At 38.8% G+C, this 20,275-nt stretch overlaps 1 protein-coding gene across 1 annotated transcript in view; it reads right to left on the reverse strand.

Moving 5' to 3' along the window:
- Positions 1-18,502, reverse strand: part of ADGRG7 (adhesion G protein-coupled receptor G7) — a 55,375-nt gene extending 36,873 nt beyond the window's left edge. The window contains exons 1-2 of the mRNA XM_065913851.1: positions 18,388-18,502; positions 560-673 (exon numbers count right to left, since the gene is read on the reverse strand). Of these exons, the coding sequence (XP_065769923.1) occupies positions 560-673; positions 18,388-18,502 (229 nt within the window). The remainder of the gene's footprint in view (positions 1-559; positions 674-18,387) is intronic.
- Between the last annotated feature and the right edge of the window lie 1,773 nt (positions 18,503-20,275).

Raw genomic sequence — 20,275 nt, forward strand, 5'->3', positions numbered from 1 at the left:
CTCTGAATCCTAAGCAGGCAGCATGAAGTGTGTAGAGTGTTAGGAAGCACACTGCAGATCAAGACATGCTTTTAACTTTGATTCTGGGATACCACTGAGTGAAGTCAAGTCACTGATTTAATAACATCTCTCCAAGAGAAAGCTAGAAAAAATAAAAACCACCTAAGTAGATATTTGGACAAGGAGACGCATCTTGACTTCAGAAAAGTTAAATATGTTAGAATTATGATGCTTGAAATGGTGTTCCATGGCATACTACCATCTGAAAGGACCTGGGAAAACCATATTACCCAATGCCCTATAGTAGACGCCGCAGTCAGAAAGAAAAGCAACCATTAGTTTTACAGAGAAACTTTACAGTTGGAAAAGAAAGGCAGTGTACTGAACATGCAGGTAAATAGCACAAGAAAACTCAGTTTTTACTCTTCAGCTAATAAACACACCTTCAATTCGTGATCATTATGTCCACTGTTACTGTAGCAATTAAGCTTTGCTGCTGTCCTTAGAAACAGAAGAGTCACCTAAATCTCACACCCTAGTGTTACCCCAAGTAACTCACCGATTGTACATCTCAGTCCTCTCCACTCTTCTGGACAAATGCACCTGCCGTTTTGCCAGGTTCCACCATTCTTGCAGAACTCTATAGGGGTGCTTGATGAAGGCGTAACTGCTCCTAAAGAAACAATAAATAACAGAATAGTATATGAACTGGCTGATTCGTTTCTTTTTTGGGGTCTGTGGCCTTTGATTTCTATATGCAAAATCACTGTTTTTGAAGACCACCGCTGAAAAATATTCTTTGTAATATGATTAAAAAAACACAGAGAATTTACACATGACATACAATGCCTACTAGATGCTATGAATACCAAAAAAAAAAACCCCCCACAAAACCACCATATTTCAAAGATACAACACCCTGTCCAAGGAGATTTGAATCTAGTGAAGGAAACAGGAAGTTATGTCAATAGATTAGATAGATACAGTCGAACCATGTCAATGCAGATTTACAAGTGCTATAAGAACTCAGAAGAGAGATGAAGACAGAGGCAGGCCATCCAGGAAAGACTGGTAACTATTCCAGAGAAGAGGGGATGTTAGCATCAGGTTTTAAGACTAAATCTAGAAAAGTCAGATAAAATGTAGGCAGGATACAAAGAGCAAAAAATTCAAAAACATGGAAAGTTCTGATGTGTCCAAGTACAGAGAAAAGTCTAACACATCGGGAGCATTGGTTCTTTGTGGACCAACAGCAGAACATAAGTGGCACTGTGAGCAGCTTTACAGACCAAGATTTAATCCTGCAGGAGTCTGGGGGGTGGGGGGCCTTAAAACAAGGGACTAACATCATAAGGAATATTTTTTAGGAAGACACCTCAAGCAGAATGGGAAGTGACTGGGACTGGGAGGCAAATGAGACCAGGCAAAGGTTAAATGAGAACCTGACCTAAAACAGTGGCTCTAAGGAAGTTAGGGATCAACCAACTCAGGAGCACTCCTGAGACAGGATTTGGATCTAGTGACTGGTTATTTTGAGCTGGGGACACTGGGACTCTAAACCAAAAGACAGGGTGGATGGTGAACAAATTAACCAAGCTTAAGAATACAGGAGGCAGAGTTCTGATCCAATCTCCAATGATGGAGTAGATGGTACCATATTAATCATCCCATAGGTGACAGTTTAAACTCTGGAGAAAAATTTTAAAATAACTAATTGAGGACACTGGACAGCAATAACAAGCAGAGACAAACTGAAGTCTATCGCAAGTTTACAGAGCTCCCCTGCTAAGGGCACTATGCATTCTGTATAGCAGGAGTGGCTGGAACACCAGCAGAAAGCTACAAACTTAATGGGTGAAAGTTTGAAGATCTGGGGTTACCACACAACTGGAAATCGAAGGGAGACAGCCCAGAAAGGAAGGAGCTATATAGAAGGGAGACACAAAGTCTGGCTGTAAATTCCCCTCAAAGCTGAAGAAAACATATATTTTAAAAAATAAACAGACTTTCTAGGACATGTGGGAAAATATCAAGAAGTCTAACCTATAAGCAAAGAGAGTCCCAGAAAGGGAGATGAGAAGGAATAGAGCAGATAAATATCTGAAGGAATAATGGTCGAAACTTCTTAAACTTGATCCAAGAAATTCAGTAAAGCCACAAGCAAAATAAACACGGGGTAAACCACATTTAGACACATCATGGTAAAACTGCTAAAACCAAAAATAAGGAGAAAATCCTGAAAGCAACCAACTACCAATCCAGACAGTTTTACTGCTGAGTTAGGACAGAAATAATACCCATCTTATATAAATTCTTTTGGAAAACAGAGAAAGGGAGAAACTTCCCAAATGATATTATAAAGTCAGGATAACCCTGATACCAAAACCTGACAAAAACATCATAAGGGAAAAAAAATTACAGACCAATAAACCTCATTTATATAAATGCCAAAACCTTTTTGAAATAGTAGCAAATCAAATCCAGCAGTATATAAAAGTGACAATTCATCATGACAAAGTGAGATTTATACCATGAGTGCAAACATGGTTTAACAGTAGAAAATCAATTATTTAATTCACTATGTGATAGAACAGAGGGGGAAGACCATATAGTCATTTCAATAATCATAAATTCAAAAATCATTTCAATAAAGGGGGCAAAAAAACACCTGACCTTTTTTTTAAACTCTCAGCAAATAAGGAATAAAAGGGAACTTCTTCAAACTGATAAAAAATCATCTATGAAGAACCTACCTCTAACATCATATTTAATAGTGTAATATTAGATACTTTTTGGACTTTCTGGGTGGACCAATGGTAAAGAATCTGCCTGGCAATGCAGGAGATGAGGGTTTCATTCCTGGGTCAGGAAGATCCCTTGGAGTAGGAAATAAGTAACAATCCACTCCAGTATTCCTGCCTAGAAAATTCCCTGGACAGAAGAGCCTGGAGGGCTACAGTACTCAGGGTCGCAACATGACACAACTGAGCATGCACGCATGTTGAATACTTTCACCCCTGAGATTGACAGAAAATGGTTTAATATAACTGCTATAACCACTTTTATTCAACATTGTGCTGAAGATGCTGACCAGTGATATGAGTATGAAAAAGAAATAAAAACCATAAAGAAAGGGAGAAGTAGAACTATCTTCTGTTGCAGATGACATCATCAAATACATAGAATATCCTAAGGTGTCTCAAAAAAAAAAAAACATTACTAGAATAATAAGCAAACTTAGCAAGGTTTCATGATAAAAAATAAATGAAGTTATAGTTATTTCCACATGCTAGCATTAAATAATTGGAAAATAAAATGATTAAATCATTTTCATTCAAGTTAGCTTAAAACTCATACTTTGGAAATAAATTTAACAAAATGTGTGCAAGACATCATTACTGAAAGAAATTTTAAAGAGTCTAAATAAGGGGCTTCCCTGGTGGCTTAACAGTAAAGAATCTGCCTGCCGATGTAGGAGACATGGGTTCCACCCCTGGTCTGGGAAGATCCCACATGCTAGGAAGCTAGGCCAAAGGGCCACAACTACTGAGCCCACACTCCATAGAGCTCATGCTCAGCAACAAGAGTAGCCACCACAATGAGAAGCCCACGCATCACAATGAAAGCGTAGCCCCAGTTCACTGCAACAAGAGAGCAACGTGAGTGTTGCTCATGCAGCAACAAAGACCCAGAAAAGCCAAGAAACAAATAAACAAAATTAAATAAGTGGAAATATATACCATGTATGTATGAAATACTCATAGTCGTTCAAGAGTCTATTGTCCTCAAATTGATAAAGCCAAAATCTAAAACAAAAGAACCTTTTTTGTAGAAATTGACAAACTGATCTCAAGATGTTATGGAGGACTGGTCCCTTGTGGTCCAATAGTTAAGACTCTGCACTCCCAATGCAGGGGGCCTGGGTTCGATCCCTGGTCAGGGAACTTAGATCCCACCTGTAGCAAGTAAGATCCAGTGCAGTCAAATAAAATTTTTTTAATATTATGGAAATGTAAAAGACCTGGAAAAGCCAAAAGAAACAGGGAACTGTACTCAATACTCTGTAATGGCCTATATGGGAAAAGAATCTTTAAAAAAAAGTGGTTATCTGTATGTAACTGATTCACTTGGTTGTATATCTGAAACTAACACAACACTGTAAATCAACTAAACTCTAAAAAAAACTAAAACAACAAAAACAAAGAGTTGGGTCATTACTCATTTTATGACTTACTCTACAGCTATAGCAATCAAAACATTATGAGGTTATCATAAAAACAGCCAAACACACCACCGAAATAGAATAAACAGTTTAGAAATAAATAAGATATACAGTCGGTTGATTCTTTGAAAAGATTCCAAGGCAATCTGGTTGGAAAAGGAAAAACGTTTCAACAAATAGTGCTAGACTAACTGGATAATATACCACGCTCAAAACACAATGTCAGGGCTTCGCTGGTGGTTTGGTGGGAAACAATTCGCCTGCCAATGCAGGAGACACAAGTTCCATCCCTGATCCAGGAAGATCCCACATGCTGCAGAGCAACTAAGCCCAGGCACCACAGCTACTGAGCTTGTTTTCTATAGTCAGGGAACCACAGCGATTGAAGCCTGCGAGCTCTAGAACCTGTGCTCTGCAATGAGGGAAGCTACCGCAACGTGAAGCCCACCCATCACAACTAGAGAGCAGCTCAGCTCGTTGCAACTAGGGAAAAGCCTGAACAGCAAGGAAGATCCAGCACCGCCGAAAATAAATAGAAATTAATATTTTTTAAAAAGCACAATATGAGATGGACCTGAGACACAAAGGCTAAAACTACAAAGCTTCAATGAGAAAATAGGAGATGAATATCTTTACAACTTTAGGACAAAGATATTTATTTAAAGAGGACATAAAAAGCACTAAACATAGAAGAAGAAAAAATATTGATAAACTGTACCTAAAACAAAATACTGCTCATCAGAATACACCATTAAGATAATAAAAATAGAAATTACAGACTGGGAGAAAATATTTGCAGTACTTCTCTGTCAAAAGAAAGTGTTGCTATAACTATAAACTAGGACTATAAATTGTAGACAGTATACATTATTAGTAACACAAACAACCCACTTTTTTAAGTGGGTAAAAGGCTTGAATGCATACTTCATAAAAGAAGATACACAGAAGGGCACTAATCACATGAAAGTGATCAGCATATTAGTCATCAGAGAAACGCAAGTTAAAACCACAGTGAAATATATCTCACACCTGACTAGAATGGCTAAAATTACAAAAGGATGATGACAAATGTTGTTAAGGATGTGAAACAACTGGAACTTTAGCAAACTGCTGCTAAGAATTTCAAATGGTATCACCATTTTGGAAAGCTGTTTGGTACTAACATAAAGCTAAATAAAGATACACATACATATGATGAGGAACTCAATGCCTACATAAATATGCAAAATAAATGGAAACATATGTCCACAAAGAGACTAGAATGTTTCTAATACCTGCAATAAATTGTATGCCACTTTTAGGACTGAAGCACTCACTCCTCCAGCTTTGAGTAAGTAGGTAACCAAGTGTTAGTCGCTCAGTCGAGCCCAATTCTTTGGGACCCCAGGGACTGCAGCCCACCAGGCTCCTCTGTCCGTGAGATTTTCCAGGCAAGGATACTGGAGTAGGTCGTCATTCCCTTCTCCAGGGGATCTTCCCAACCTAGGGATCGAACCCGGGTCTCTTGCACTGCAGGCAGATTCTTTACCAACTGAGCTACCCCCAGCTTTAGGGGATGTTGGCAACTAAGAAAATAGCTGAATCCTTCTCTAGGAATTGCCCTCAACTGAAGAGAATCAGCTCATACAAGAGCCTTGTGACACACGCCATGACTAGTCAATGCTACGGAATAAAGTCTCATTCCCCAGCCTCAATGCCTCAAAGAAATTATTTTCCAAAGACAGCTGTACTACATATTCCATCTCACTCACTCTTCTTGCAGTGATGACACTTCTCCATTGAGAAGCAGGTATGTGTTCTCTCCTTGGATTCAGTGGAATTTTGTGTTTGTCTTGACTAATACAGTGGCAGAAATGTGCTGTGTGACTTCCAGGTGGGATCATAAAAAGTGGTTTGGTCTCCACCTAGCTCTTTCTCACTCAGAGGGATATGCTTTAGAAGCCTTGAGCCTACAGGAGACATGGAAGAAGCCTGGCTACTCTGAAGCCTCCATGCTGGAGATATCAAGTGGGGAACTACAAGAGACAGGGACGCTGGAGGAGCTTCAGCTTTTTCAACTTTCTGAGTCTTCCCAGCCCAGGCACTGCGCACGGGTGAAGAAGCATTTAGGTGACCCCAAAGCCAGCCACCATCTGAGGGCAACTTTATGAGACATCCTAACCCAGAACTACGCAGGCAGGCTGCTTCCAAATTCTGAATTCTGACAGATAATAAATAATTGTGGTTTTAAGCAACTAGGTTTTGGGGTAATTTCTTCTACAGCAAGATAACTAATACACAGAGGGCAACTCTGAAGGGCCAGATCAACTTCAGCTGTGTTGCAGTTCAATTTCTCCTTTTACCCAATCCTGCCTGTCACATGAGTACTGATCCCTACAACACCTGTTGAAAATTTTAATATAGTAAAACTAAAACCTTCAACTCAGAATTTGTTTCCCAGGGAACCCAGTCTCAGATGTTTGCAGGTTTTTAAAAATTTTTTTATTTTTTGGCTGCACTGTGGCTTGCAAAATTTTAGTTGCCTGACCAAGGATCAACCCAAGTCCCATACAGTCCTAACCACCAGACTGCCAGGGAAATCACTCGGAAGTTTTATTTATTGTAGTCAAAAGGAAAAAAAAAAAGGAAACCACCATCAATAGCAGACTGAATAAATGAATTATAGTATATCCATACAATAGACTATTAGTTGTTTAGTAATAAAAAGATACACAACATCAATGAATCTTAAAAACATGTTAACAAAAGTATTTAGACATAAAAGAGTAAATCTTATATGGTTCTTTTTATGACGTTCAAGGATAACAACTAATCTACGTTGATACAATCAGAACAGTGTTTGCCTAAAGGGTGGGAAGTAGGGGTGGGATGACTGACAGGCAAGGAACACCTACAGCTACCATAAATAGAAAACACAGCTTAACATAAAACCTCACACTAAAGGCACCTCAATTTCTTTTACCTAATACATCATGTCTGATTCTCAACTAAAAATTACAGGGCATGCTGATAGGCAAAAAACGACAAGCCAACCATCAGAACCAGATTTATAGATAGCAGAGATTCTGGAATTATCAGACCAGGAATTAAAGATAATTATGATTAATATACTAAGAGCTTTAACGAAAAAATGGACAATCTTTAAGAACAAGGAGGTAATATAAGCAGATAAATGGAAACTCTAAGCAAGAATCAAAAAGAAATGCCGTAATCAAAAAACACTAACAGAAAGGAAGAATTCCTTTGCTGGGTTCATCAGTAGACTAAGAATCAGTGAGCTTGAAGAATTCAGTAGAAGCTTCCCAAACTAAAAAGAGAAAAGAAAAACTGTTAAAAATAGAATATCTAAGAACTGTGGGACAAAAGGTATAACATATATATAATGGGAATAGGAGAAGGAGTTGTGGTGGTTTAGTCACTAAGTCATGTCTGACTTTGCAACCCCACGGACTGTAGCCTGCCAGGCTGCTCTGTTCATGGGGTTCTCCAGGCAAGAATACTGGAGTGGGTTGCCATTTCCTTCTCCAGGGGAATCTTTCCAACCCAAGAATCGAACACAGGTATCCTGCATTGCAAACAGATTTTTACCGACTGAGCTGTGAGGGAAACCCAACAGAGAGAGAGGAAAAGGCAAAAAGAACTGCGAAGACATTTTAAGTTTTGATGGCTGAGAATATTCCAAAATAAATGACAGACACCAAATCACAGAATCAGCAATCTCAGAGTCAGAGAACACACTTACTCAGATAAAAGTTAAAAATAAAACAAAACCCTACACTTAGGCACCTCCTATTCAAACAGCAAAAAGTCAAAGACAAAAAGATCATTTCAGAAGAAGTCAAAAGGGAGAAAAATACCTATAAAGCAACAAGTATAAAAATTATCCTGGAACTCTCCTCAGAAGTCATGCAAGCAAAAAAAAGTAGAATTAAATATTTAGTGTTGAATGAAAACAAAGAATTTTGCATCCAAATAATTATCCTTTAAAAGTAAAGTAGAAAGACATTCTCAGACAGGAAAAATTAGGGAGTTTGTCACCAGAAGACTTGCCTTGCAAGAAATGTTAAAGGAAATTTATTCAGAAAGAAGGAAATGATACATGTCAGAAACTCAGGTCTACATCAGAAGAGAATTAGAGAAGGAATAAATGAAGGTAAAATAAGTCTTTCAGTTTTTTTTTTATTCTTAATTGATCTGATAACAGTTTGTTCAAAATAATAATAGTAATGATACACGAGATGATTAAAGCTTATGGATAAATGAAATGAATGACAAATGTTATAAAGAAAGAGAATGAGGAATTGGGAAGATCTGCTATTAAGTGTTGGCATTACCCATGGGACTATATTTTATTACTAGAAAGTGAATTTAGATTAATCCTAAATGTATATTGCAAACTTTAGGATGCTCCTAGGCATTCACCCAAATAAGCGAAAACTTGCCCCCACACAAAAAGCTGTACCTGAACATTTATAACAGTGGTATATATAATCACCTAAAACTGGAAGCAAACTAGATGACCTTCATGAATAGATTAAAAAGAAAACACCTGTAGTATATCCATACAATGGTGTATTACTCAGCCATAAAAAGAAATGATCTATGAAGCCCACAAAAGATATGGAGGAATCTTAAATACATTTAGCTAAGTGAAAGGAGCCAGTCTACATACAGTATGATTCCAAATATATCATTCTGGAAAAGCCAAAACTATAGAGCCAGGGAAGGGAGGGTAGAATGAATAGGTGAAGTGAACTGGATTTTCTGGACAGTGAACTATTCTGTATGATCCTGTAACAGTGACTCTATGTCATCATGTGTTTGTCAAAATCATACACAACACTACAACAGGAAGAGTGAACCATAATGTAACCTATATATTAATAATCAAGTATCAACATTGGCTTGTATATTGTAACAAAAGCAGCACTTCAGTGTAAGATATTAATGAGGGAAACTATAGAGGGAGAGGGGTGATGAGAGAGAGAGACAGTAAATGGGAATTCTCTGTACTTTCTGCTTAATTTTTCTGTAAACCTAAAACTGCTTTAAAAACCACTATAATATTGTAAAGTAATTAGCCTCCAATTAAAATAAATAAATTAAAAAATAAAAAATAATACAAATAAAAAATCAGTTTTTTTTAAAGAGATATGGATTCTGATCTCAAACAGCTTACAATCTAGCAAGAGAAATTTAACTGTAACTGTTGTGTGACAAACTTCTCTGTGTAACCAAGGAAATGTGAAAATCTTTTTAAATTATAAAATATTTAAATATGCAAGGTACAGAAAATAATAAGACATCTCTAACTACCATATCCTGGTTTAAAAGAATAACTTTCTCTCAGATTTGCTTCAGACATTAGGGCTTCCCTGATAGTTCAGTTGGTAAAGAATCCACCTGCAATGCAGGAGACCCTGGTTTGATTCCTGGGTCGGGAAGATCCCCTGGAGAAGGGATAGGCTTCCCACTCCAGCACTCTTGGGCTTCCCTATGGTTCAGCTGGTAAAGAATCCGCCTGCAATGTGGGAGGCCTGGGTTTGATCCCTGGGTTGGGAAGATCTCCTGAAGAAAGGAAAGGCTACCCACTCCAGTATTCTGGCCTGGAGAATTCCATAGACTGTGTATGAGCAATGAAACTTTCCAGAAAGAGCTGAAACCCTTTGAATTTCTTTATATTAATATTTCTTCACCCCCCCCCCACCTACACAAAACATTATTCTGAAACCATCTTCCCCGTCACAGTTTATAATCATATCTAAGAGAGTCAGTGTGTAGCATTTGCATGTAGTTCCTTGATTTTAAAAAAAAAACCTAATAACTTTCAATGGTTACAGTTCTATTCTGGTTTTGTCTCTTCATTTTAGAGTACATTTCTTTAAGAAAACTGCCACTTGACCAAAGTATCCTACCAAAGTAGGATAAAGTTTTCATGGTATTTGCTTATGAGTTTCCTCACTAGTTCCTGTGGTCTTTTTTTTCTTTCAAAGCACTGTCTTATTTTAATAGGTAATATTTCAGAGTTGAAATATAAAAATAACACTTATCCCCATCCACAAATATACACAAGTAATAATTTCTACTTATTTTTTTCCAATCTCTTTTCACAAGGATAAGCAAATATGAATCTATAGTCTTATTTTTTCCCCCATTTTCTGTAGCTTGCTCTTACACACTTAATGAATGTCAAAAATCTTTTCACGTGGTTCAGAGAACTTCCCATCTTCCTTTGCAGCTGCATTATATTCCATTATCTGATTGTGCCCTAACTTACTTAACCCCTTATCGGTGACAATTTTGTTGTTTTCAATTGTTGCTTCAAAATTGCATTCTACACATTGTACTTTGCCCGTTGTACAAATCCATTTGTAGAATAAATTTCCAGACATGAAATTTCTAAGCCAAAGAGTACACTGTCGCATCCTGACAGTCATTACCATCTCGCCACAGGGGTGACTGATTTGTATTTTCGCCAGCAACACAACCCTATGCGAGGTCTGGGACAAGGTATGATGAAGCCCTACCTAACATTTATATAAAAGTAAACCGAAAACGCTATTCTAATGCCGTGATAAACATACCTTCACAGGACTGAAGACCCAGGTCTGAATCTAGAAACCATGGCTTCCTCGGGGCCCCACCTCAGAGGGCCGGTGGCTGGCAGCTGCCCCTTCGCGCTTCATGTCCGTCTGGCCCCACATTCAGGGGGCCTTGCGCTCACACAGGCGGACACTCCAGGCCACACCCGCACCCTCTTCTCACCCCACACTGTCAACAGCCTCCCCTCACAGGCGGGGAAGCCGGCGCAGCATGGCCGGCCCTGGCGTGGATGAGGAGACCGGGAGCGACAGGCCCAGGCGGCGGGGCGGGGCTTCTGAGGACCCGGAAGCAGAGAGGCGCGCGAGGGTTAGAACTGCTCTGAAGGAATCTCACTGGAAATGTATCTTTTTTTTTTTTTTTAATTCATCTTTCCAGAAACCCAGCTTCTGGTTTTGTTCATCTCAGCTCTTGTTTCTTTGATTTCCATTCTATTAGTTTGTCCTTCTTTTCATTACTGCCACACCTAGTTTTGGAATTTACTCTTTTTTTAACTTCTAAAGTTAGAATGCTTATTATTTCACTGTCTTGATTTTTAATATATACCCAAAGCTATGTCATTCTAACAGTATTTTTATTTCATTGGAATATGATTGCTTTACAGGGTTGTTTCTGCTGTAGAACAACGTGAATCAACTGTATACATACATCCATTGCCCTCCATTTTGAGGCTCCCTCCCCTCCCTCCCCATCCTATCCCTCTAGGTCACCACAGAGCACCAAGCCCAGCTCAGCTGGGTGTGTTATGCGGCAGCTTCCCACTAGCTATTTTACACATGGTGGTGTACATGTCAACGCTATTCTCTCAATCGGGCCCACCCTCTCCTACATCTTCTGTGTCTTCATCAGTTCAGTTCAGTTCAGTCGCTCAGTCGTGTCCAACTCGTTGTGACCCCATGAACCACAGCACGCCAGACCTCCCTGTCCATCACCAACTCCTGGAGTCTATCCAAACTCATGTCCATTGAGTCAGTGATGCCATCCAGCCATCTCATCCTCTGTCGTCCCCTTCTCCTCCTGCCTTCAATCTTTCCCAACATCAGGGTCTTTTCAAAGGAGTCAGCTCTTCTCATGAGGTAGCCAAAATATTGGACTTGCAGCTTCAGCATCAGTCCTTCCAGTGAACACCCAGGACTGATCTCCTCTAGGATGGACTGGTTGGATCGCCTTGCAGTCCAAGGGACTCTCAAGAGTCTTCTCCAACACCACAGTTCAAAAGCATCAATTCTTCGGCACTCAGCTTTCTTTATAGTCCAACTCTCACATCCATACATGACTACTGGAAAAACCATAGCCTTGACTAGACAGACCTTTGTTGACAAAGTAATGCCACTGCTTTTTAATATGCTGTCCAGGTTGGTCATAACTTTCCTTCCAAGGAGTAAGCATCTTTTAATGTGTGTTCTATAGTCTGCCTCTCTATTCTCGCCCTGTTCGCAGGTTCATCTATACCATCTTTCTAGATGGCTCACATATTAATTAATATTTAATGTTTGATTCCAGCTATATTTTTAGCTATGCACACAGTTGTTATAGAGTGCCTCCACTGAATTTTTGAGTATTTTGTAATTTTAACTTGATTTCTTCTTTGAATTATTTAAAACGGTTTTTTCAACATTTATTTGAATTTTCTTGGTTAGTTTATATGTTACCTTCTAATGGTATTGCGTTGTAGTCACAGAACATAATCTATGAGATTGATTCTCTGGTACTCAGTAAGACTTTCTTCTGAAAATAATAAATTGACATTTTTTCTGGCAATTCAAATATGTAAAATCTACTGTTCAGTTTTTTAGATATAGTTTTCAAATTTATGAACCTTTATTGATTGTCTCTGATTGATCTATCAGTTTCTAACAGGAAAGCATTACTTTCAACCAACCCAGTTGTAAATTTATCTGAATAAGCTTGCCTGTTTTGTTTTATATATTATGAGTCTGTGTTATTTGATATAGGCACAGGGTTGGGCTTCCCAGGTGCTCAGCAGTAGAGAATCCACCTGCAATGCAGGAGACATAGGTTTGATCCCTGGTCCAGGAAAGACCCATATACTACCGGGCTGCTAAGCCCATATGCCACAATTTTTCAGATTGAGCTCTAGAGCCCAGGACCCATGACTACTGAGTCCAAGTGCCGCGTCTACTGAAACCTGCCTGCCCTAGAGCCCGCGCTCCACAAGAGAGAAGCCAATGCACTGAGAAACCCAAGCATTGCCACTAGAGAAACACCACCCAGCAATGAAGACCCTGCATGGCCAAAACTAACACAGATAAAATTACGAAATAAAAAAGAATGCTACTTAATAGTAGTACTTTTCTTCTATGATTTTCTTTAATAACTCCAGCGAGATAGTAATATTTCCTTACATTCTTTTAAATTGTAATAAGTAATACTTCCAGAAATTCTGGCCCTGTTTTTAATGCCTTTACTGCACATCAGGGAAAATTAAATACTGGACATATGTGACAGTCACATTTCATGCTGCTTGAAGAAGTAGCAAAAAAAAATGCTTAAAATTCCAAAGGGAAAATATGAAGTCAATTTCTTCTCCTAAACTAGACAAAGTTAGAATCTATTTTGAAAAGTCTAGTTTGAGTAAGTGGGGGAATAAAAATATCTTTTGTTAGTCAAAGAAATTCCATCAGGAAACTCTAGTGTCTAGCTCAGAGTCTTTAGGGATTTAAAAATCCAGGGATCTGTCATTTGTCCCACACCAGGAATTTGAAATATTTGGGTGAAGATAAAGTCTGTTCTTAAATGAGAGGACAATGTTTATGAAAGCTTACTCCACGGTGGGGGAAATAAAACTAGAAAACTTAAATAATATACAAAAAGTATAGCCTTTAAGGTGAAATTTGTTCAACATTAACTACCTGGTTACATATTCTAATAAACTAGTTAAATGATTGAATAAAAATTTCCCCTATGGTCTAGTGAAGTATAAATATTGAAAAACAAGTGCAGGGAAATATGGCAGTTCTTAGAACTGTTTCTGTTTCTATTTTGAGCTAGCCAGTTGAAATTTATGATTAAATTCACTGCAGCTCCAGCTTGATAAGCTGAGTTTCAATCCAAAGGTCCAAACTAGATCAAGGGCATCTATTCAAGGTACATATCAGGGAGTGGAGAAAACTGCACTAAATTATCTAAAAATATATACATGAAAAATTTGAGTGCCTATAGTGTACTAGATATCATCTTTAACTTGTAAATGTATTAACTAATCCTCATAACAGCCCTATATAAGGTGGGCTTTATATGCTTATTATATTTATAATATAATTAATAGGAGAATGGAGGTACAGAAATGTTGAAACTTGCTCCAGTTTACTTAGCAAGAACCAGGCAGTCTGGCTGCACAACTTTTATTCCCCTACTCATGTAATTTTTCCACAGCTATTATGTACACACTCTTATTCACCATGTTATACAACAGATGTTCTTCAATAATATGTGTCATCAAAAACCCATGGGTGGAGTTAAATTCAGAATTCAAAAACCAAGGAAAAATTCACTAAACCAAGGTTCTGGTCTCTTAATTTTAGAAAGTGACTTGTAAAATGGGATCCGCAATTTAAACATCACTAATCCTGATGTTAAAACAATGCATGCCCATCAGCCAATTACATAAGAAAATTTCTCCCTCAAAAAAATTTCTTCCCTCCCTTTCATAGGAATTATTTTCTAGATTTAAAAAGTGACTATATGAGGAAACAAGATTGGGAAAGGAGCAGAACAGAGGTGTATAACAGTAGGATTAAAACTAAATTAAAACTATAGCTGCCTAAAAACCAATTTTCTCCATACTGAAAACACTTCTGTGGACTTTTTTTTAACCACAAAATGGAGTCTGTGCTCTACAAACAGTCACCTGAATTTGATTTATTATCAAGTTTGCCTCTTGAGCAAATATGTACTTGAGTGAAATGAAAGCCAGGGTTTTCCAGCTGGCTCCATGGTAAAGAATCCACCTACCAAGCAGGAGACTCAGGTTTGATCCCGGGGCTGGGAAAATCCTCTGGAGAAGGAGATGGCTACCTACTCCAGTATTCTTCCCTGGGAAATTCCATGGACAGAGGAGCCTGGTGGATTACAGTCCATGTGGTTGCAAAAGAGTTGGACATGGCTTAGCAACTAAACAACAGCAAAATGAAAGTCAAGTATCTTTAACATGGATATTTAAAAAAAAAAAAAAAAAACTCCCTCAAAGATACTTGTCAGAATTAAATGAGAGAAGGTATGTGAAATTTTTGGCATACTGCAGTAAAAATTTTAACTGTAAGTTTTATAATAGTGAAATACATACATTAAAGTTCATTCTATAACCAAGCAACAGTAACTCCTAATTGAAATTTACTTACAGCAGAATTTAAATTTTTTTCTACTTTTTCACAGAGGCCATTACTTTTTCATGAAAAATAAAAATGAGAGAGACATAATTGCTTAAACATTATATTAAACAAAAACCATGGAAACATATTCTGTTTGTATTGAAAATAAATTTTGAATGTGATAAAATTAATATACCCCAAATTGTATGTATATGTTTTTTTTTCTAGGTAAGACATTCATAGTTTTCATCAGTTTCTCAGAGATATCCAAGACGTTCCCCTTAAAAAAACAAGTTTAAAAACAATTCATCTTGGGATTTCCCTGGTAGTCCAGTGGTTAAGAATCCACCTTCCAATGCAGGATTCGTTAGTTCAGTCCCTGGCCAGGGAAGTAAGATCCCACATGCTGCAAGGTACCTGAGCCCACACATCACAATGACAATCCAGTGCAGCCAAAAATTTAAAATAACAAAAACAACAATTCGTCTCTATACCCAGTAAAGGGACTAAAGTGAGAGCATTCGATACTTCCATGAGATGGAATGGGACAGGATAGAAAGAGGTGGTGGAGAAGTGGAGAGGAAAGGAGTGAAGTGGAGGAACTAGAACTTCCTAACTAAGGCAATGTCCAAATATCGTGTACAAGGCAAAACAGTAACAGCAAACAGTACCAGTATTTCAATCTTTCTCTTTAGATGATAACCCCCTTCTTTTCCACTGGGTTTACCCAAAACTGAGGGATGTCCCTTACATAAAAAGCCACCTTAAAAAAAAATCTGCTGGAGCAAGTAAATGTTTCTCTTTTCTGAAGAGCTGGTATGCTTTTATTGGTAAACATGGGCTCTCTGCTATTATGTTACTTAGATCTTTATTACTTATTATCATGCACTTTTGGTCTTCAGTTCAGTTCAATCGCTCAGTTGTGTCCGACTGTTTGCGACCCCATGAATCGCAGCATGCCAGGCCTCCCTGTCCATCACCAGCTCCCGGAATTTACTCAAACTCATGCCCATCGAGTCTGTGATGCCATCCAGCCATCTCATCCTCTGTCGTCCCCTTCTCCTCCTGCCCTCAATCCTTCCCAGCATCAGGGTCTTTTCCAATGAGTCAACTCTTCGCATCAGGTGGCCAAAGTACTGGAGTTTCAGCTTCAGCATCAGTCCTTCCAATGAGCAACCAGGACTAATCTTTAGGATGGACTGGTTGGATCTCCGTGCAGTCCAAGGGAATCTCTTCTCCAACACCATAGTTCAAAAGCATCAATTTTTTGGCGCTCAGCTTTCTTCACAGGCCAACTCTCACATCCATACATGACCACTGGAAAAACCATAGCCTTGACTAGATGGACCTTTGTTGGCAAAGTAGTATCTCTGCTTTTTAATATGCTATCTAGGTTGGTCATAACTTTCCTTCCAGGGAGTAAGCGTCTTTTAATTTCATGGCTGCAATCACCATCTGCAGTGATTGTGTAGCCCAGAAAAATAAAGCCAGCCACTGTTTCCACTGTCTCCCCATCTATTTCCCATGAGGTGATGGGACCAGATGCCATGATCTTAGTTTTCTGAATGTTGAGCTTTAAGCCAACTTTTTCACTCTTAGTCCTCAGGAAATACAGGGATATGTTTTGTGTTAGTTTTTAGCAACTCGTTTGATTTTCATTTACTTTCTATCCGCAGTCTTGTCCTCTTCCTTGTAGCGTTTTTGTACTTTGGTCCTTGTTTTAATGGTTCTATTGTAGCTGTGGTCTTTATAAGTCACCACAAATTTCCCTTTAAAAGTAGATATCTTATAAAGGAAGAAAAGAAGGGAAGGAGGAAGGAAGGGAGGTAGGAGGGAAGGAAGGGAGGCAATTCTTAAAAGTATATCCTTTAGATAAGGTCTTATAAATTTAGTAGACTTAATAGGATAAAACCTGCAGTTCATATTTTTTTTAAACCTCAAATTATTTTACAAACCTTAAATAAACAAATCTTCATCAAGTTTAAATTTTACTGCCTTTGTTCTGATAAATTTTCTCTTGCTTGTTCTCTAAACCCTACCAATACTGTGTTCTCTAAATATGGTCTTTGGGGGAGAAACACCAAATCTATCCCCAGCTATCACTCCATAAGCAGCCAACATTCATAGCTCCTTTTGCTCTGAACAGTGGATCTTTGCAGGGATACCCTGTGTTCCTGGTGGGTCCCCCAACCTTCTCCCTGAAATCTTCTCTCCTCACCCACTGTTTCATTAGAAACTCTCTCTGTCTCTCTCTTTTTAAATAAAAAGGAATGCTTAGAACATCCAGCTTTGAATCCCTTTATGGAAAAGGACTAGCATTAGGATTACGGAAAGTCTCTGTTATGAGGTTCTAGGGCTTTCCTTTAACATCATTCTTTGCTTAACACTGCTGCCCTTCACCTCCCTCTCTCAGGGTGAGCTCTATCATGTACCAGGTGACTAACAAATATCTATTGACTAAATAGGAAAATTGTTTTCTAAATGACCTTAATTTCTAAGTAGCTTTCAACACCTGAAAAGTGGGAACTTTGTGTGAAAACATGGTCACTTTATTTACAGTCCTAGTGAGAACATTCCTAAACTTTCTTCTTGAAATGAACTTTCATTCTGCATATGTTTAATTATGTGCGTATGTGTGTGTCCAAAACTATTTTTCTTCCTTGAGAGAAAATGAAAGTGAAAAGTCACTCAGTCATGTCTGACTCTTTGCAACATGGACTATAGCCACCAGATTCTTCTGTCCAGTGAATTCTCCAGGCAGTTCTACTGGAGTGGGTAGCCATTCCTTCCTCCAGGGGATCTTCCCAGGGATCGAACCTAGGTCACCGTCATTGCAGGCAGATTCTTTACCAGCTGAGCTAGCAGGGAAGCACTGCAGGCAGATTCTTTACCAGCTGAGCTAGCAGGGAAGTCCATTTTCCTTCCTTGGATTTAGCTTAACAAACCTAAACATGTGCTACTAATGATCTTAATTATTACTCTCCTATTCATTTAATCAGGTTAAAGGAGCATGAAGAGGCCAATTCAACTGTGTTATTCATCGCTTGCACACTTACACACACACACACATTCACTCACATATTCAAGTATCTACAACCGTATGCTAGCCATAAATTGACCCTTGTCTTTTATATTTCATAAACGGCGGGCAGCCTAGTACTGGTATGTCAGGTGGCAGCACAGAGGCTCAATGCCTTATCTTGCTCTGAGTTAAAAACAGCAGGACAACATTACCTCTCTGGATCCTGATCACCAGCCTCCAGATGCCCAGTCCCAAAACAACGGCAGTCAGCAGGCCACACACGATGGCCACCAGCACCCTGAGGTTAAAAGTGTAGCTGGAAGCCATGGGGAATCCAAACCACAAACCAACGTCTGGGTGAAAGACAACTTGCTTCTTTTCTTCTTCAGCCAAGAACTTCAATCAAAAACTCTTCTAAAAAAAACCACAGTTCCTTCTCTCAGGGTTCTGTTAGTCAGATATCCTCAATTTTTTAAGGATTTTTGAGGTTAATCAGGCAGGAAACAGTTCGAATCACCTAATAAAAGGAACACAGTCTGCTTGCTATTTCCTCATCCTTCACTGAATGGGATCATGCAAAAAATGAATGGTGTTATGAGGAAGAGAGATAACTCAGGGCAATAAAGGAGAAAGGGAGGGGATAGCTAACAGAGTCAAAGTGCAAATGTCCTGACAAGCAAAAGGTAGGGAAGGGGAAAAAAAGAAAAAAACAAAAACCAAAAAAGTCAGGAAGGCAGTGGACCTGGAGGGTCACCTATAGCTTAGCTTCCTCTTTTTGTTAGGAGCCTCTAGCAGAGGTAGAATCACAAACTGGACTCAAGATTGCCAGGAGAAATACCCACAACCTCAGATAGGCAGATGATACCACTCTAATGGCAGAAAGTAAAGACAAACTAAAGAGCCTCTTGATGAAGGTGAAAGAGGAGAGTGAAAAGGCTAGCTTGAAGCTCAACATTCAAAAAAACTAAAATCATGGCATCTGGTCCCATCACTTCATGGCAAATCAGTTCAGTTCAGTTCAGTCGCTTAGTCGTGTCTGATTCTTTGCGACCCCATGGACTGCAGCACACCAGGATTCCCTGTCTATCACCAACTCCCAGAGCTTACTCAAACTCACATCCATTGAGTCAGTGATGCCATCCAACCATCTCATCTTCTGTCATCCCCTTTTCCTCCCACCTTCAATCTTTCCCAGCATCAGGGTCTTTTCCAGTGAGTCAGCTCTTCGCATCAGGTGGCCAAAGTATTGGAGTTTTAGCTTCAGCATCAATCCTTCCAATGAATATTCAGGACTGATTTCCTTTAGGATGGACGGGTTGGATCTCATTGCTGTCCAAGGGACTCTCAAAAGTCTTCTCCAACACCAAAGTCAAAAGCATCAATTCTTCTGTGCTCAGCTCTCTTTATAGTCCAACTCTCATATCCATATATGACTAATGGAAAAACTATAGCTTTGACTAGACGGACCTTTGTTGGCAAAGTAATGTCTCTGCTTTTTAATATGCTGTCTAGGTTGGTCATAACTTTTCTTCCAAGGAGTAAACATCTTTTAATTTTATGGCTGCAGTCACCATCTGCAGTGATTTGGAGCCCAGAAATAAAGTCTGTCACTGTTTCCATTGTTTCCCCATCTATTTGCCATGAAGTGATGGGACCAGATGCCATGATCTTAGTTTACTGAATGTTGAGTTTTAAGCCAGCTTTTTCACTATCCTCTTTCACTTTCATCAAGAGGCTCTTTAGTTCTTCTTTGCTTTCTGCCATAAGTGTGGCGTCATCTGCATATCTGAGGTTATTGATGTTTCTCCTGGCAATTTTGATTCCAGCTTGTGCTTCATCCAGTCCAACGTTTCTCCTGATGTATTCTGCATATAAGTTAAATAAAAGCAGGTGACAAAATGCAGCCTTGACATACTCCTTTCCTGATTGGGAACCAGTCTGTTGTTCTACATCCAGTTCTAACTGTTGCTTCTTGACCTGCATAAAGATTTCTCAAGAGGAAGGTGATGGCAAATATAAGGGGGAAAAGTGGAAACAGTAACAGATTTTATATTTTTGGGCTCCAAAATCACTGCAGATGGTGACTGCAGTCATGAAATT

The sequence above is a fragment of the Muntiacus reevesi genome, chromosome 21, assembly GCF_963930625.1.
Source record: "Muntiacus reevesi chromosome 21, mMunRee1.1, whole genome shotgun sequence".
NCBI classification, from domain to species: Eukaryota; Metazoa; Chordata; class Mammalia; order Artiodactyla; family Cervidae; genus Muntiacus; species Muntiacus reevesi.